Consider the following 19,446-nt stretch of genomic DNA (forward strand, 5'->3'; position numbering starts at 1 on the left):
TCAGATAAATACCATCGGTGAGATAGTAAGTCAAATGATACTCTCTTCCATTGACATAGTAAGTGACTTCCGGAGTATGACCCTTTATTATGTCATCAAAAACATGTGAGCGATCAAGAACATTGATATCGTTTAAGGTACCTGGAGGTCCAAAAAATGCGTGCCATATCCAGAGATCGTATGAAGCAACCGCCTCTAAAACGATTGTTGGTTTACCCGAACCACGAGAATGTTGCCATTTCCAAGCGGTGGGACAATTCTTCCACTCCCAATGCATACAATCGATGTTTCCTATCATTCCGGGAAATCCACGATACTCTCCAACATCAAGTAGACGTTGAAGGTCAGTCGGTGTTGGTCTTCTTAGGTACTCATCGCCAAACAAATATATAATTCTTTCCAACATGAGTTTGTTGTTGTTATAAATAGAGAAGATGCATTTAGCAAACATACATGTATAATAGAATGCATATAGACACACAAAGTCCGTGACATACAAATCCACCAGTCCGTGATCCTCCACTTGACACTAACAGACACATAAAGACACATACTCCACTTGCCATTAACAGACACATACACTAACAGACACATACTCCAGTCGACTCCGTGACTCGCTTCAGTTGAAGGCAAGACTCCAAAACTCTGTCCCGCAAGCATCCTGACCAAGACAATAACAAACATTGATCAGTTGTTAAAACATTTTATATCATCACTAACAATAAACAATAAAATCCGAGAGACAAAGACAAGAACAATAAAATTCGAGAGACAAAGACAAACATTGATCAGTTCTTAAAACATTTTATATCATCACTAACCAGACCATTACAAGAACTAGACCGAGACTTAAACTTAAGAAATAGACGAGGAACAAGAACAATAAAACTTAAGGACCAATCGGGGAACAAGACCTAATTAGACATCAACAACTCATTAATTAACTTCTTCTTCCGAGCTTCTTCATCAGCATCTAGAGGTTCTTGTTTTGCCATGATTCTGTCCAGAAGCTTCATCTTCGACAGCTTTTCCTTAATAACCAAATCCTCTTGCTTGATTCTCCACATTTTCTGAAACTCATCAAGCTCTTTCTCATCGCCGACTTGTTTCTTGCCACGGGCTTTTTCAGCCTTAACACCAGGGGGTCGAGTCGTTCCATCATCAGCTAGAGAGCAGGTTGAGTGCAAACCGTTATCTAACTTCTGCCTTTTGGAATCTCCTTGAGAGCAAGCCGAAGAAAGATCAGACCACTTCTGGTCATGTCTAAGCTTTTTCCAAGCATGTTCTAATGTGAACTTCTTTTTGTAGTTGTTGAAGAAGATTTCGTGGGCATGTTTGAGAACATCAGTCTCGTTTTGCCCACTGGTTTTCACACGAGTTGCTGCTTCAAAAGCTCCACAAAACTTGCCCACCAAGTCGTTGATCTTGTGCCACCTTTGCTTACATTGTGAGGACTCTCTTCTGTCACACTCAGCGATCTTGGGACTAGCCGAGTAGTAGGCTGCTATCCTTTTCCAGAAAGCAACCGACCGTTGCTCATTCCCTACGACAAGGTCTTTACTGGTGTTTAACCAGGCGCTGATGAGGACATTGTCATCTGTTGGAGTCCACGTGCGGCGTCCTCTACTCTCTGCAGGACTGTCTGGTTCGAAGTTTGAACCTTCAGTTGCTTACGAGCCAAATATAGGAACAGGGGAGGATTCTAAATCGATGCCAGTATCTTGTTGACTTTGAAGAAGATCAACAAAATTTAAATTCATATATGGATTGGAATCCATATCTGAATTTGTCTAAGAAGAAGAGAGAAAGAGAAAGAGAGAAGAAGGAAAACAATTTGTCTAAGAAGAAGAGAGAAAGAGAAAGAGAGAAGAAGGAATCTGTTTAATAGAAGAGAGAAAGCGTTTAACGCTTTGATCAGTTCCACAACCACATGGAGTTGACATTTAGCTAACTCATTTATCTAACATTCATTGCTATCTAACTCATTAATCACACTTCAACTTTTAACATCAAGTAGACATTTATCTAACTCATTTCAATTCCACCTAACTGCTATCTACCTACTTTCTATCTAACCAGATTGGCAATCAAAAAACCTCCAGTTTACATTCACAATCAATTTACAGTTGAAATTTATCTAACCTGAAATTGCTTGCCTCTTCATCTGTCCAAACCACATACCTCTTCTTTGAAGAAACTCCAACTCTCTTTATCCGTCCATCTGAAAAGGAAACGCAAGAAACATAATCAACACTAGAACGATTCAGACACAAGAAAGTTTAAGAAACAAATACTGAGACATCATCTCTTGAATCAGTAGACATAAACAAACACAAGAACTGATCGACTTAAACAAAGACAGACACGTAAACTATCCAACACAACCGATTGATATATTGAGACACCTTGATTAATCATCTCTTGAATCACGAGACACAAACAAACACAAGCAACGCATGAAGAATTATAAAGTGATCGACATAAATAAACACAGAGACATAAGCTATCGCAAAAATGATTAACAAACAGCGACAGAGACATAACCGAGTTGAATCAAGAGACATAAACAAACACAAGAGACGCATGAGACACATGAAGAATTATAAAGTGATCGATATAAACAAACACAGAGACATAAGCTATCGCAAAAATGATTAACAAATAGAGACAGAGACATAACCGAGTTGAATCAAGAGACATAAACAAACACGAGACACATGCAACACAACAAACGAATCTATATAACAACGAATGATTCAGACAGAGAAGGAAAAACACTTTGCTTTTACTTTCGGTTTGATTTCGTCGAGGATAGCCACGGGCCGGAGAGAGAGGTGGAGTGAAGCTTGATCCCGGTGAACCGTCGTGGAGAGCGAGAGATACGCGGAGGCATCGAGGAGATCGAGAGGGAGGCGGAATCGTCGAAGAGAGCGACGGAGACGCGGATTCATCGACGAGATCGAGAGAGAGAGAGAGAGAGAGAGGCGGAATCGTCGAGGAGAGCGAGGGAGACGCGGATTCGTCGACCAGAGAGAGAGAGGCGACGATTCCACCGATAGAGACTCCGGCTGATGCCGTCGACAAGGAGATATCATCGTGGCGGAGAGATCACCGTTTCGCCTTTGGTTTCACCTTCGGTTTCACCTCGAGAGAAAGAGAGAAGACGAGACGGTTGAGAGAGAGATGGTGCATAAATGACACGTGCCCCGTGAAACCCCATCTCTAGTGCTCTTGATTAAGAGACGTTTTCACCTTAATTAGCTAATTTTTTTAAAAAAAAAATAAAAAACACCTAAAATCGTGGATTTGAAAACAGCGATAAAGGTGCTCTTATCACAAAAGCACTAAGAAATCTTACCGACATGTCAGCACGACGGAGTTGGTATCTACGCAGTACGCACAGTTACCGGAGCTTAACAAGTGCGGCGATCTTATTGGCTGATCCTGACTTTTCCGTAAAAAGGCACTTCCCCAGATAATAACTTCATTTATTTACTACTCCTCCATATATTGTTAGTTATATACCTTTTTCGTCAAAATACTACTGTTAACCTAGTAACACAAACTCCTAACAAAAATATTTGCATCTCTAATACATCGACATAGAATTTTCCACAGAAATCAAACAGTATTTGTTCACATAATTTGAATGATTTAGACACTTCGTCGATCACGTAACTATTTAAAATATAATCATATGGATATTTTGTTATGGTGGCCTTTGTAGGAGTCAAAAAGTACTGAAAACATAAAATAAGAACTCCATCTAAAAAATAAATAAAAATAAAATTTATAGGTCTACAAAACTATTTCTTATATATTTTCCTATTTTTTCTAAAATATACGCTCAAATAAAAATATAATATACTCCAATTTAGATTTTCAAAATAATATTTTTAATCTATACTATTATTTGCGAAATGATTTTCGCATTCGATCTCTTACTTTAAAAGTTAGAGTGGTTAATATTGTTTATGCCATTAATGAATAAAATATATAAATTAGCTAAAACAAAAAACGAATTTTCTTTTCTTTTGATAAGATAATTGATTAAAATTAATAATAACAATAATTATCTAAAATTTAAAAAGTATGTTTTAAAATAAAAATATAATTCCTATAATATTGTGTTGTTATTCAAAAATTTCTTCTAATAAAAAACTACAAATTAAAAAAAAACAAAAAACACATAACTAAATATTAATCAAGTAAAATTTTAAATTTTGTATGATTGAATAGATAATACTGAGTGATTTCTAAGATTTATTTATGAATGAAGAATATAGTATACAAATTTTTTTTTAAAGTTAGAGTGGTTAATATCGTTTATACCTTTAATGAATAAAATACATAAATTAGCTAAAACCAAAAACGAATTTAATTTTTTTTTGATAAGATATTTGATTAAAATTAATAATAACAAGAATTATCCAAAATCTAAAAAGTATGTTTTAAAATAAAAAGATAATTCTTATAATATTGTGTTGTTATTCAAAAATATCTTCTAATATAAAGTTTAAAATTAAAAACAAAAAAACACATAAGTAAATATTAATCAAGTAAAATTCTAAATTTTGTATAACTGAAAAGATAATATTCAGTAATTTCTAAGATTTATTTATGAATGAAGAATGTAGTATACAAAGAATTTTTAAAAAATATATATTACGTAAGAATCTTCAAATTAAAACCTAAATAATAATTTATCATTATAGTCTTTTAATTACTAATATATGTATTAATAAGTAATTATAAAATGTTTATGTTCGCATTTTTTTATTTTTACATTAAACATAGAGGAATGGATTTCTTTCTCTAAATAAAAAATAATAGTTTCTATTTTAGATGAAAAATAAGTGTGGACTGAAATAATTTACCTCTTGTATTACAGAAATAAATATATAGAGATATGTAAAACATCTCCAACAAAGATCTCATTCTAAGAATGTGTGTTTTCCGAATCTCAAATATATATATATATAATATTAGTTTTAAATTTTTATAAATAAATAACAAATACACATTATAAAGGGAAAATCACAATATTATTACTATTTATGAATATTTTGGTTTCACTAAATTAGTATTTTTTTTAGAAAAAGTGTATCAGCTAAAGAGAAAAGTTGCAAACATTCTTATTACTCATACATAACTTTTTATTTTACATATATTATTTTATATCAATAAATATAATTTTAATCTTAACATATATATATATATATATTTTCATATTTATATATTTTATGTACTAGTAGTATATATATATATATAAATATACATTTGAGTATTTAAGTAAAAATATTTATAAATATTAAATTGATATAAAAAATAAAATTAATAGAACTATATGTAAATTATATAATTATATTGAATAAAATGAAAATAAATAGTTTTAATACTTTGAATAGTAAATTTGCAAATTTCAAACCCCACAACGTTACAACAAATATCTCTCTCCTTTTTTCTCTTTCTTCTTTTTAAAACTCACAAGAATCATCTAACCATTTTTGCTATGGCGTGGGATCCTCGATGGTGTCAGAGCCATCGACTCAGCTGTCTTGGTATGTTGACACATTTATTCTAGGTGGTGGTGGTGTGTGTTAACGGCTTGGCGTGTGATGACGAGTCGTCTATGGCTCAATCTCTTTCCTTGTTTCGTGATGCTTCCTCCTTGCTCTTCTTCTAGTTTCGTCTCTTCTTAGTGCACTCAAGGTAGTCGTCCCGAAGGTTTACCATTGGGTTTCTCATTGGTTCTACTAGCGGCTATTCTATTTTCTCTAGTCAAGCTTTTGGTTCCGTTTTTCGCCGTTTCTCATGGACTATCGTTAACGAGTCTTTTTCCTCTGTGCATCAGTTTGGTCAGGTCTCTATTCTTCTGAGGAGTATAACATCCTTGCTCCAGAGTTCCTCCTCTCTGCGAGTGCATTCGGGTGGTTGTGATTTTCCGGCGATTGTAGGTCTTAGTGGCATTTGGTAGGGACTGCGGTTACCTCCCAACCCTCTTGCTCGCCGGTTTCTTTAGATCGTCGTTTGTAAGTATTGTGTTGTTGTATTATCGGAACTGGAGCTTCAGTGTCAAAAAATAAATTAAATATTATTATTAAAAACTTACAAATTTGAAGAATTGGGGAATTGAAATCATATTGAAAAGCAAATAATCTTGAAATTTAAAAGTTTTAAAACATGTTAAAAATGCTGAAAGGATCACTATGTTTAGGTGAATATGCGTGCTTTTCTTGAGTATTCTTGATAAACCAGTGTTTATATACTAAAAAGATGGTTAACGTGGATTTTATGAGTATGTCCAATATAAAAACTTGTAGTTTGATGGAATGGAATATAAATGGTAAGGATTACGATCTAACATAATGAAGGTATAATAAGTGGAAAACCTAGGATAGTTTTTAATTGGGTCATGAAGGAGTTTTACTCTAAATTTAGTGGGATAAAAATATTTTTTTCGTCATTTTATTATCATTAATCAATAAAATTTTAATTTAAAATATAATTTATTTAAGATTTAAGGGTGTTACTTGAACCCAACATGATCATTGGGGGTTCTTAGAGTGGGGTTGTTAGCGGAATATAAGAACTCGTCTCTTAACTTTTAACTAAAAAAGTTAAGACCTGGCTCTTAAAACTCTTATTTAAGAACCAGTTCTTAGTTTTTTTAGTTAAAAGCTAAGAGACGGGTTCTTATATTCCGATAAGAACTCCACCCCAAGAACTCCCAATAATCATGCTCTTAGCTTTATGTGGGTCTGCCATTAGGTACAATCTAACAGAAGGATTGTAGTATGAAAAAAATGCAATGCAACAGATAATTGCTGTCTAATGTTAGTATTGTGGTTTAGCGGGACATAATGTGAAATATAACAAGAGGACTATATTATTAGAGAAAAAAAGAGAGTGCATGACAAAGATTACAGTCTAACAATACAAATGTGCAATCTGACATCACATGAACAAGAAGTCTGATAAAATGAGTTTTGCATGCCGGTACAAAATATGAAATATAACAGATGATTGTGGCTTGATAGAACTAACGTGCATTATGATGAAAAGGTTGCAACATGACAGTACATGGAATACAATATTACATGAACAATGCAGTTTGATGGTATGAGAAGCACATATTGACGACACAATAGTGCGGTGAAGTGACTACAATCTCACGGTATAATGAGGTTATCTGATGGAAGGGTGAAGGTCTGAGAGAAGTAGATTTGTAACGATCCGCTTCCCCGTGTCCGATCCAAGGTTCAGAGCGCGGTGTTATAAACATGACAAATTATTTTTAAAAATTTACTTAAGAAACAAATTTACTTAAGAAACATGACAAATTATTTTTAAAAAAAATCTAGGTTAAATGGAAGAACACTTCAATTTTGTTTTAGATGAGAATTAATAGATGTAATCGAATACCTTGTATGAAGAAATGTGAGATTTTGACGAAATTGATGGAAGAACACTTCGTAATTTGATTTGACCCGTCTGAGGAAAAGGAAAAACACTTCGATTTCGTTGTATCTTCAGTGAGATCAAAGAGGAGGATGACCAAAACGAGAGTAGAGACTACGGGCAGATGAAACACCAACGAAGAACAAGGCTTCTCTCCGTTTAACCCTAAATCGCCATGGAAGAGCCACGATTATACGGCGGAGAAGACAAGGAGAAAAAAAAATCAGGGTTGCGGGATGACAGTGTCTTCCTTTTTGTTTATTTTATTTTTTTGTTATTTTTTTACTTTTTAATATTTTAACATTAAAAATCTTTTACGATAATTATAATTTATAATTATAATTCAACTTAATTGGTAAATTAAGGATAGTGTAGTATTTACAGGAATTAAAATCCTATTTTAGTAAAATATGTTCTACAGATCCTATCGTGACAAATTCAAGTTCAAAATGTCATAATTTTCTAATTTCCGCTAATAATAATACAGAATTACGAGGACTGCACCATCATTCTTGCCACATGTCATGTAAGTATCAAAAGAGTATAAAAGAGAAAAAAAGCTGACAAAAAGTCAAATATATATTTATTTTGCAAATAACACTTTAATTTTAAATAATAGCAGCATCTTAAAACCGAGGAATTTCCGCCTACTCTCTCCATATCGCCATCACCGGAAACGCGCCTACTTGGCCGCCCGACTCTCTCTCTCTCTCTTTCCTCATCGTACGTTTCCCCTCTCTCTTTAAATTGAGAAAAATTGAATCTTTTCTCTCAGAGAACCCACAAGAAAAGTTCGAGCCTTTCCTCAAAATCTGGTTGGTTCGACTCGTTTATGCAGAGGAAAAACCTGTTTCTGTGGACACACGTGAGCTGCCAATTAATGCCCGTTCTTGTTTTCTTCTCCAAGGTGCGTTTCCTTTGCTTTTTTGGTTTTTTTTTTTGGCGTTTTTCTTTTGCTTCTGTTTTTTTTTCGCATAAGAGCCCATTTCCTTCCTTCTTTCTTTCTTCCGTTTTTTTTGCATTGATTTTTTTTTTTTGAATTGTCATTTTTCATGGGACCGACATTGCTCCGACAAGATTCTCCCAATCTGGGGTCTTATTTCTTTAATCTGAAAATGTTTTAATTCAAATTTTGCTCTCTTATTTTTCTTGCAGGTGTATTAGGGAGTAGGGGAGCTGCTGATCATCAGCTTATTTCGTTGTTTCCGGGAGCTGAAGTGAATCAGAAAAATGTTCAATTTTACTCGAGCAAGAAGCCAAGCGAGGCAAAACAGATCTCTCTCTCTTGGAGGTGTTTAAATCTCTTCTTTCTTGCTTTTAACTTCTCTCTGAATGTGGTTAAATTTTTACTTCTTTTTTCTGAAACTTTAACTTTGTGTGTGTGTGTGTGTGTGTGTTTTGAGAATTTAGTTTGAAACTTTAGATTGCTTCCTAATAAAATATGAAGCTTTCTGGGTTAAGGAGCTTCAAAGTGTGGATCTTTTTGTGAGTATTTGTCATGTTTGGCTTGTATAATATTAACAGAGATCTTGGTGATTTTTGGGAATGTAGGACTGGATTACGCAGACCCCAAGAAGAAAAACAATTACCTTGGAAAGTTTCTTTTGACCGCTTCTCTCACAGCCTTGTGCATTTTCATGCTTAAGCAATCTCCAACCTTCAATACTCCCAGTGTGGTACAACTTCTTACTCTCCTTTGCTCAGAGTTCTTTATTGGTCCTGATGAAACATTGCTTGAGTTTCTAAATGGTTCCTTGATTCTCTGTGTTTCAGTTTTCTATACATGAGCCAGGGGTTACACATGTTCTAGTCACTGGTGGTGCTGGGTATATTGGTTCCCATGCAGCTCTTAGGCTTCTTAAGGAATCCTACCGAGTCACCATTGTGGTATCTCCTTTGTTCAGTCTTCTTTTACTCTTGTATATATGTTGATATCCTGGTCAAAGTAAAATTTTTTTTTTTTTTTTGGGTTCAACAGGACAATCTATCACGTGGGAACCTCGGTGCAGTCAAGGTTTTGCAAGAACTGTTTCCGGAACCCGGAAGGCTTCAGTTTATTTATGCTGATCTTGGAGATGCAAAGGCTGTCAACAAGATATTCTCTGAGAACGCCTTTGACGCTGTGATGCATTTCGCTGCTGTTGCATACGTTGGGGAAAGCACACAGTTCCCTCTTAAGTGAGTATCACTGACAGCTTCTCCCTTAAGCCAGCATTTGATATTTTCTGTTGTGAAGATGTGAAAGAAGTGGACTTTATGTTCTGTTAATTTACAGGTATTATCACAATATTACATCGAACACTTTGGTGGTATTAGAGACAATGGCTGCTCATGGAGTAAAGACTTTGATATATTCAAGCACATGTGCAACGTATGGGGAGCCTGATACTATGCCAATTACAGAGGAGACTCCTCAGGTGCCAATTAATCCATATGGTAAGGCTAAGAAGATGGCAGAAGACATCATTTTGGATTTCTCGAAAAACTCAAACATGGCGGTTATGATCCTAAGGTTTGTTTTGAGTGATCTACTCTTTCTCCCTAACTTCTATCTAGTGGCCTTGTGCATGTTTTTCGTGAAGCTGACAAACTTCTTTCTCACTTGTCTTTTTTTTTTTTTTCCAGATATTTCAATGTGATTGGGTCTGATCCAGAGGGTAGATTGGGTGAAGCACCAAGGCCTGAGCTGCGAGAGCATGGAAGAATCTCCGGTGCTTGCTTTGATGCTGCACGTGGCATCATGCCTGGTCTCCAGGTAATCACTTCCTTCATTTCATGGAACCTTTTGTCTGAAGTTAAATTCCGATTTCCATGTTTGGAAGATGGTGTCAGGGTCTTGACATTTTGTTCTTTGGACAGTCATCATTAGTTTATGTTCCGTCTGATTCTAAAGTTCGCCTTTTTTTTGGGTGTAATTCGGATCTGGCACATGCTGTAGAACATGCTCAAGAATGTTTGCAGCTAATAGTAGTGTACAGCAGAGCAAAATACATAATTGAGACAACTTAACTCGTTGAGCTTCCTTTATTATTAAAGCAAAGTTTATTTTATTCTAATTGTCACATTCACGTGGCTACAACCTTTGACTATTCTTTATTCATAGATTTTCTTTTTCTTTTGGTATATGGCTAGATCAAAGGAACAGACTACAAAACCTCCGATGGAACTTGCGTACGGGATTACATTGATGTTACTGACTTGGTTGATGCTCATGTTAAAGCTCTCCAAAAAGCAAAACCCCGCAAAGTTGGAATCTACAATGTTGGTACCGGGAAAGGTATTGTATTGACTTTGGCTTTTACATTACTGTTAAAGAATCGCATATAGATTTAGAGACTGAGCTTTTTAAATGTCTGGTGTTGAGTAGGTAGCTCGGTGAAAGAGTTTGTTGAGGCGTGCAAGAAAGCCACTGGTGTCGAGATCAAGATCGATTACTTGCCTAGACGCCCAGGTGATTACGCTGAGGTTTATAGTGACCCTAGCAAGATCAGGAAAGAACTTAACTGGACGGCTAAGCACACTAATCTCAAGGAGAGTCTTGAGACTGCTTGGAGATGGCAGAAGCTGCACCGTAATGGCTATGGCTCAACCTCCTCATCTGTCTCGGTTTACTAACTTTCTTCATTCCCTTGCTGACGAATGGAGATTTTGATGGTACTGAGAGGCGTTAGGAGTGTGATGGTCTATATGTTAAAAATATAAAATAAGATATTATAAAAGAGATTTTGATTGATTAGTGTCACGCTGATATTCATTTTGTAATGGCTTTAGGTTCTGGTAGGAAGCAGCCATTCATTATATTTATGTACTACCTTTCTCATAATGCTTATCTATTTATTAGTCTTCATAATATATTAGCTTTTCATTTTATTTTCTAAGCTCTGTTATAGACATTTTTAGAGCCTTGCGACATTGTGGCGCACGCTCGCCTTGTGGATCAAACGCCTTCACAGGAAGAACTTATAAATTGTATCTAGGTTTGATTCTTTCAAGTTAAAAGCTATGATTAAATAGCAACAAGAACGCATCCGATACACCTAAAGCCTCATTGACAAGTCTCGAGCCTATTGGAATCCTCTGAGACTGTTTTATAAGGCCAAAACGCACTAAGGCGAGCGCCTCTAAGACATAGCCTCGCCTTAAGAGGACCAAGGTGTTTGGGTCTGCACTTTTGCGCTCGCCTTTTTAAACACAGGCCTCGTCAGTTATGTTTGGTTTTGGATTTTAAGGAATAAGATCTACTGTTGGATTTGAAACACAATGACAACAAAAGCTTTCAGCGAAGAAATCAAAGAAAATGCAACATGTCCAATGAGGAAAAACAGTTCATATACTAGTTTCAAGACAGGGTTGTAAGAATAAGATGCTCTTTCTGGTAGACAATATAGAAAATCGATTCGAGGTGAGATAAAGACTCATGCATGTTTTTAGCTGAACCATGGATTTTGAGGTCTTTCAGGCGAAAGATTGAAGCGCTCTCTCGAAGTTATCTTCAGCTGAAGCTGCTCGCTTCACAAGTACATGTTCTGGATGTGACAGTTTCAGCTGGCTGCAAAATTTTGATTGAAAATGGCGGAATAAGTCAGCATATTGATACACAAATTGCAGTATGACCTGATCATTTCAATATTATTATTACCTTAGGTAGCGTGGAGATGGTTTCCCCACATGAATACTGCACACAACTAAGTTTGCAAGAGTTTCTGGGTCTTTCGCATCCTACAATGGTCAAACAAATATATAATTATTACTTTTGATTTGATGTGTTTGAGCTTGGTTGAGAAATCGGGTGCAGCATAACTGGTGACATGATACCGAGTATGAAAGAGTAGGTTCATCATCACTCACCTTGTTGAGTGCATCAAGCAGAAGAGTCTCAGCTTCTTCAAAGTTACCCATATGCATGCAACAAACCGCCTTGCTGTTCAAGATTAAGCTTGTCATTGGGTACTTCTCAGAGAAATCCTGGAAGATTAGATAAGCTTCCTGTATTTTGGAACCCCCCTGAGATCATTCATACAACAATTTAATATTAGAAAAACATTAACAATCATTCTCTACACAATATGGAACAGAAGAAAAAGAAATGGATATATATATTCATGTCATACTACTGCCAGGTTCAACCATGCGCTCGCGAGTTGAGTGAGTGTGTGGTCTTCATCAAACTGTTGCATCACTCTCAGCTGTTTCTCAGCATAATCTGACCTGTGCATCTTTATGAATATCTGGACATTCAAAGCGTGCCTAAGAAAGTGCAGAATACCAAAATCAATCATCAAGTTAAATCTTAGAGATAGAACAATCACTGTATCAAACAGAAAGCTCACAGGTCCATGGTTCCTCCAGAATGAGTGTGCTTGAGAGCCTCACTATAGTCTTCCTCATGCATGAAGATAGTACCAGCAATCAACCTAACAGTAGCATTGCTCCCAGCAGTTGGATCTGCCAGCCATTCCCTCAAGCTAGCAATGGTTGATTCCTAACCAAAATCACATAAACAACTAAGATGAATTTTCACAAGCAGAACACGAAGATATCTTCAATTTCGGATCCCTACAATCTTAGCGAAGTTATCAGGTAATTGCGCTAAGCTAACATGATAATCTCAAATTCTCATGCATTACCTTGTTTTCAGGGCTCGATAGGTACATAGCAAGGAGCTTCACTGCCTGAAGAGGAGTAGCCGACGCTTCGTCGATCTCATTGATGACCAGCTACGAAACAAATTTGAATCACAACTCAGGATCGTTACAAATCGAAATCGAATCAGAAAACGAGGGCGTCACAGAGGCGAACCTGGTAGCTACCAAGAGCGATGTAAGAGCGATGGACAAGGCAATCACGCTCCACGATATCTTCTTGCGAAAGATTAGGGATCTCGCTGTTGTTGATCGCCGCTTGATATGCACCTAGGTAAAAACTGTTTCTCAGGTTGAAGAGGTGATCTGGTCCTGCCGCCATGGATGCCATTTGCTGCTGCAGGATCTCAGATCTGCGTCTAACTCCAAAACAGAGAAAACTGATAAAAGTGTAAATAATCAACTTTAATCAATTTTGCATAAAGACCCCATACATTTTGAATGTTCAATTGACTGACACCCACTGTGATTTATTTTCGGCCCATTGGTTTCTTGCAATATTTAACGGGCTTTTAAGTGGGCCAATAATTTCGCATCATCACACGTGTCCTACAGAGGGACCGGTGAAGATCTTTTCTTACCAATAAAACGCGTTTTATCCAATCCCCGCGGGGGTTGCTTGTTCTGCTCCAGCCTGACGTTAGCATCCCGTTGAAACCACTCCGTGTGATCGTGCTGTCACGTTTGTGTCGACAAACAAGCCCAACGATTTATGGACACGTGCCGTTTAGCGTCCCCATTAATGAGCCGGTTACCATCCGGGAATAGTAATCAACCGGTATCGGTTTTTATTAGGTAACCAGTCGTTGTGACAGTAACTCAAACGGCGTTTACTGCTCTAATTGACAAAAACACCCCTCACCCAAAACGTTATTAGTTCCTAATCCGTTGGACTCCTCCCTTTGGAGATCTTTATTAATTAAAAATAAACAAAAAAATAATCTTCCTGCAGTTTCCAAGTGAATGCGTGTAAGCAAGTGTTCGAATTCGAATTCGAGCGAGCTGAATCAAATCTGTAAGTTTCTATGATCCTTTGATCTTCTGATTCGAGTTTTTACTTCTTCTCTGGGATCGTTTTGACTTTTCGTTTTCTTCTCAAAGGTCTTGGCATCTGGTTTTGAATTTGATTTTCGATGTTTTCCATATGATGAAGGGTTTGAATCGATTGAAGGCCCAATCCAGAAACGAAGAAGTAGATGTATGTATGCGTATCTAGATAGAGTGATTTCGTGTTTCGTTGTTAGACAAGAAGAATCTGTCATCAGTTGATGAATTTGATTTACTTTTGAAGCATTTTTGAATTTGGAGTTATTGAGCTCTCCATTAATTAAGAAGCGTGGGGGAATCTGCTTCAGGTTTCATTAGAGATGGCGACGGAGTCTACAAGGAGCTGGTTCCAGATACGGCAGCAGAGACCAAGCCCGGCCAAAAAGGGACAAGAGGGAAATGTGAAGAATAGTGGCAGGCCCCCTATGAATGATGCACCTTCAAACGCTACAAAACAGAAAGTTGCTGCGGCAAAGCAGTATATTGAGAATCATTATAAAAATCAGAACAAGAGTCTGCAGGAAAGAAAAGAGCGGTATGTTCTTAGAATTCGTTTTGGTTGTTACAATGGAACCTGAGAGTGAGAGTAATTATTTAATCTAAAGTTGAGAACTTGTTTTCTTTCTTTTTGTACTGAGGCTTGAGATTAGGTTTAGATCTCTGGCTTTGTTTCCTAGACAATTCTTTACATAATTACTGGTTTAGATTGAACCTTCTGATATCAGCTCGCTCTTGAATACAGTCTGAGCATCTTGGAACAAAACCTAGCGGAGGCTGATGTTCCTGTTGAAGACAAGATGGATATTCTGAAGAACTTTGAGAAAAAGGAAATAGAGTACAGGCGTCTGCAAAGACATAAGATAGGGGTTGATGACTTTGACCTTCTCAGCATCATTGGCCGGGGTGCTTTCGGAGAGGTATCTCTTTCTCATTCCTCACTAGCTAATAACTTGTCTTCTTTACATGATCTATTAATATCTCATGCATTAAAATTATGGAATTTTGTTACTGCTTTGTTTTGGGGGGGGGGGTCTCTCCTACTGGATCTTGGTAACTAGCCTATTATTCCGGTCTTATGAATCTAAGCCTCCGTTAGTGAACTTATTGGGTGTATTGATGTAAACTATGTTATTTCTGAACAGGTGAGGATTTGTAGAGAGAAATCTACGGGCAACGTATATGCAATGAAAAAGCTAAAGAAATCTGAGATGCTTCGAAGAGGCCAGGTAATGCACTGTGTGATACAATATCTACAAATCCCAGAGTTCCGCTGTGATTCAGTTAGTTACTCAATGAAATCTACACTTATCCCCTCTTACAGGTGGAACATGTCAAAGCTGAAAGAAATGTGCTTGCAGAAGTCGATAGTCCTTTCATCGTCAAGCTTTGCTACTCCTTCCAAGATGACGAACATCTGTATCTTATTATGGAATACCTCCCTGGAGGTGATATGATGACACTGCTGATGCGAAAGGATGTCTTAAGGGAAGATGAGACTCGGTTTTATGTTGCACAGACAATCCTTGCTATTGAGTCCATCCATAAGCATAATTACGTTCACAGGTTCTAACAACTGACTTGAAGCTTCTCACTTTTTTTTGCATCGAAGCTTGACACATTCGCTAAGACCAGTTTCTTTTGAATTTTTGTGGATTATCTTCTAATTTTTTATTCTTCTTGTGATTACCTTTTCTTGTAAATTAGCTTTCAGTTGATGTGTGGAGATACCCTAACTGTAGTTTCTTCCTTTGATTGCTTAGGGATATAAAGCCTGATAATTTATTGATAACTCGTAATGGCCATATCAAGCTCTCGGACTTTGGATTGAGCAAGTCTTTGGAAAGCAAAAATTTCCCAGATTTCAAGGCGGAGCTTGTTGAGAGGAATACAAGGCCTGCAGCAGAAATTGATAGACTCTCCAAGCCTCCTTCTGCACCTAAGCGAACTCAGCAAGAACAGCTTTTACATTGGCAACAAAACAGAAGGACCCTGGTATGGACGCAATTCTCTGATCTCTATCTTACTTACGGTGGATGCTGTTCTATTCCCCTGAAGTTCGTCTGAAATATTTCATAAAAACGATTCTTTTCCAACTTAAAATGAAGTAAAAAGGGAATATTTTTCCAGTTACTCAAATTATATAACACCGTTGTTTGTATATTGTGCCTTAATCTCCTTGGAAGTGTTATTAGCTATATATATGACCTTCCCTTGTAGTCCTTGCATGATGACTCTATCGTGTACTGTTCAGGCTTTTTCTACAGTAGGCACTCCCGATTACATTGCCCCTGAGGTGCTGCTGAAGAAAGGATATGGAATGGAGTGTGATTGGTTAGTGAACCAGACCCTTCTATTTTAATGGAAAAAATGTATTCAGTTGATATTCTAAAAGATGTTCTGAAATAGGTGGTCTCTTGGAGCAATCATGTTCGAGATGCTCGTGGGATTTCCTCCATTCTATTCCGAAGAGCCGTTGGCAACATGTAGAAAGGTATGCTTAATTATCTTTATGGAACATTGTTTCGAAGATTGATAGAAGATTTTATAGTCCTGATGATAGACCTTACCTTGGCTTATCATCTGACACCAAAATCAGACTAGTGTCTATGTATCGAGACATGTTTTGGTAACGTATTTTGTGGGCATGGCATGATCCGAGACTTGTCCCTTATTATGTTTGACTAGTGTATATTTTTATAAACAATTGCTCAGTTCATCTCTGCAGATTGTAAACTGGAAAACCTGCTTGAAATTCCCTGATGAAGCTAAGCTCTCTGTCGAGGTAAAAGATCTCATCCGAAGACTCCTCTGCAATGTCGAACAGAGGCTCGGAACCAAAGGAGTTCATGAAATCAAAGTACTTAAATCATCATTTTCCTTGCTGAGCTTAACTATGAAATGAATAAAACTCTCAGATGACATAATGTTTAATTTGTTTTTTCCATTGAAAGGCTCACCCTTGGTTTAAAGGAATTGAATGGGAAAGATTATACGAGTCAAATGCCCCATATATACCGAAAGTGAAACATGAACTTGATACCCAAAACTTTGAAAAGTTTGATGAGGTTTGTTCATTTTTATCAGTTCCTCGATTTTTATTTTGCTTTCCTGTCTTAGCGGATAATTTGATTAAATTTTAAACTAGCAGGTACCATCTACTTGCCAAACCTCTGCAAAGTCTGGCCCTTGGAGAAAGGTATTATATATATATTTCCCCTCGTTTTTCTCATTTGTCCAGATTCTATAATTCTTAATCTCTAACCAATTTGTTTGCAAACATATTTGCAGATGATCTCATCTAAAGATGTAAATTTCGTTGGTTATACATTCAAGAACCTTGAGATTGTTGATGAACACCATATCCCTGGCATGGGTCAGTAACTCTTTGTTCCTTTCTTACATTAACGCGTTTTGCAAGACTTTAAAGTTATTTCGCGGTTGTTGTAACAAAGGCTGATAATCATTCTAAATTTACGCAGCGGAACTGAAACGGAAGAGTAAGACACCAAGGAAACCATCTCTCAAGACACTGTTCGGTAAAAAAAAACACAGACTTGCCTAGACTTTAAAACTTTGGTTTTAGCTTTTACTTCTTCGAAAGTTGAATTTTGGTTTTCTGTTTTTGGCAGAAACACCGTACCCTCCTCCTGAGAATCAAGCTTTACAGGATTTGCTAGATTCACCTATTTACTCTGACGGGGGATCTATAGGCTCATCTGGATCACCATTTTCACATCCGAATCAGTCTCACAATGTTTCCCGGAGATGATCAAAAGGGTGATAGCAAAAGTAAAAGGAAGTAATTTTCCTTCAGTTGCACAAGTTTTCATCTTTTCATTCATATATACCCATGTATTGTAAAAATAGTAAACACCCAAAAGAGAATTAAACGAATATGCATATAGAAAACTTTATAGGTTTGAGTACAAACATATTACAATGTTTCTTATAGTCCACAGTTGTCTAACCAATGTAAGTTTTTTTATATATGAATATTCACATACATAAAATAAATTTTTTTGTTCATAATAAGGGTGGCTTTGGACTTTTTCTTGAATTGCACACAATATGTTGAGCTGAAATCGATTGCCGACCTTAAAGATGGTAAAAGCGTTGTATAACAGTATACACGTTTCCATCGAATATCGCTGTTGCGATTCGAGCTTTGGAAGTGATGGATTTACACTTTTTACCGAATTTTTAGAACACATCCAAAACCAGTCAAATCGTTTCTTTTCAGATCAACTGTTCACTGCCCTTTTTTCTCGAATTGTCAATCCAAATAAACAGTTTATCGATGATTTTTAGAAAAGAAAAAAAAAGTGAAAGTAATAGTAATGTGATGGAAGAACCAAAGCCATCTGGAAAATAAAAAGACCAGTCAGGAACTCATGTTCTTAATTTCCACTGATATTACCATGTCGTTCTTCTCTTCACCGTTTAGGTCCATTTTTTCAGAATCCGAGAGATCTGCTTTGATTTTTTTTACCAATCATTTTACAAATCCAAACTACTCTTTGCCTTTTTGTTTTTTTCTATATATTTTCTATCTTTGACTTTTGTAGAATTTTCGGCATGGCAGGGCGGACCCTGAAAATTTGGGAACCTAGACCATTTAGTAAAGATTTAAAAAATTTAGGGGCCTAAAATTATTTTTTTTTAAATTTGGAGATTTATTTACGTATAAAATTTTTCAAAAAATTTGAGGACATAAAACGAATGTTTCATTAGGCTTTGCCCAGGACCGGCATGCGAGGGAAACACAAACTAAGCCTACATCACGATTGGATTCTTTTATGAATAATACTATTAATATTTGACTAAATATTTTAAAATTTTGAGAACATCATATCAAAATTTCTCATTAAATAAATTGGCATGAGATTTTAAATTTTTTGAAATTCTCTAATAAATATTATTATTATATTTTTATATTTTCAGAAATGTAACTTGAAAAACTTCAATACTAATGCTTTAGCTTACTTTAGCTGCATGGCTTCCCGAATATAACTTTACTTCACATTCATATCACATCGCAACAGGTCCGTCTAATAGCACAAGCAAGTAAAACGGTCAAGCAGGATCCAAAACTAAAAATAAAAAAAAAATATTTAAGAATTTTTGAAACTAAATATATAAATTATGGTCTAAAGTTTTAAACTTTTAAATATATTACTAAATTTAGAGTTTCTAATTTCAAAAGAGTCAGATACATAAATAGAACTATAATTTTTTTAAATTAGTGGTTCAAAAACAAATTAAAATTATTTTATTATAATATACCGTTAATTTTTTG

General features: G+C 36.1%; 4 protein-coding genes across 7 annotated transcripts; 2 read left to right on the forward strand and 2 right to left on the reverse strand.

Moving 5' to 3' along the window:
- Window positions 1-914: 914 nt before the first annotated feature.
- Window positions 915-2,164, reverse strand: LOC111206354 (glutathione S-transferase T3-like). The gene is made up of 2 exons (XM_048757315.1): window positions 2,143-2,164; window positions 915-1,660 (listed from the first exon to the last, which is right to left on the reverse strand). Exons 1-2 carry the CDS (start codon window positions 2,162-2,164, stop codon window positions 915-917), a joined length of 768 nt encoding a protein of 255 aa, XP_048613272.1.
- Window positions 2,165-8,065: 5,901 nt separating this feature from the next.
- On the forward strand, window positions 8,066-11,313 carry LOC106407138 (UDP-arabinose 4-epimerase 1). Its single transcript, XM_013847938.3, has 10 exons — window positions 8,066-8,184; window positions 8,300-8,368; window positions 8,617-8,752; window positions 9,013-9,137; window positions 9,235-9,348; window positions 9,440-9,639; window positions 9,737-9,973; window positions 10,087-10,216; window positions 10,594-10,738; window positions 10,829-11,313. The coding sequence occupies exons 3-10, from the start codon at window positions 8,692-8,694 to the stop codon at window positions 11,074-11,076; spliced, it is 1,260 nt and encodes a 419-aa protein (XP_013703392.1). The 5' UTR covers window positions 8,066-8,184; window positions 8,300-8,368; window positions 8,617-8,691; the 3' UTR covers window positions 11,077-11,313.
- Window positions 11,314-11,722: 409 nt separating this feature from the next.
- LOC106411171 (coatomer subunit epsilon-1) lies at window positions 11,723-13,574 on the reverse strand. Its single transcript, XM_013851880.3, has 7 exons — window positions 13,261-13,574; window positions 13,089-13,178; window positions 12,792-12,943; window positions 12,573-12,708; window positions 12,310-12,465; window positions 12,101-12,180; window positions 11,723-12,010 (listed from the first exon to the last, which is right to left on the reverse strand). The coding sequence occupies exons 1-7, from the start codon at window positions 13,432-13,434 to the stop codon at window positions 11,917-11,919; spliced, it is 882 nt and encodes a 293-aa protein (XP_013707334.1). The 5' UTR covers window positions 13,435-13,574; the 3' UTR covers window positions 11,723-11,916.
- A 314-nt stretch (window positions 13,575-13,888) lies between these two features.
- LOC106411005 (serine/threonine-protein kinase tricornered) lies at window positions 13,889-18,179 on the forward strand. Of its 4 annotated transcripts, none has more exons than XM_013851673.3 (15): window positions 13,978-14,118; window positions 14,205-14,301; window positions 14,459-14,685; window positions 14,893-15,067; window positions 15,293-15,376; window positions 15,472-15,713; window positions 15,911-16,142; window positions 16,402-16,481; window positions 16,557-16,641; window positions 16,876-17,007; window positions 17,102-17,215; window positions 17,299-17,346; window positions 17,439-17,523; window positions 17,630-17,686; window positions 17,780-18,179. In XM_013851673.3, exons 2-15 carry the CDS (start codon window positions 14,248-14,250, stop codon window positions 17,917-17,919), a joined length of 1,755 nt encoding a protein of 584 aa, XP_013707127.1. In that variant the 5' UTR covers window positions 13,978-14,118; window positions 14,205-14,247; the 3' UTR covers window positions 17,920-18,179. The 4 variants fall into 4 exon arrangements, with proteins under 4 accessions (XP_013707129.1, XP_013707127.1, XP_013707128.1 ...); XM_013851674.3 differs by having other exon boundaries at window positions 13,979-14,118; window positions 14,257-14,301; XM_022703723.2 differs by having other exon boundaries at window positions 13,998-14,118; window positions 14,257-14,301; window positions 14,395-14,685.
- Window positions 18,180-19,446: the final 1,267 nt, after the last annotated feature.

Source organism: Brassica napus, chromosome C5 (genome assembly GCF_020379485.1).
Source record: "Brassica napus cultivar Da-Ae chromosome C5, Da-Ae, whole genome shotgun sequence".
Lineage (NCBI taxonomy): Eukaryota > Viridiplantae > Streptophyta > Magnoliopsida > Brassicales > Brassicaceae > Brassica > Brassica napus.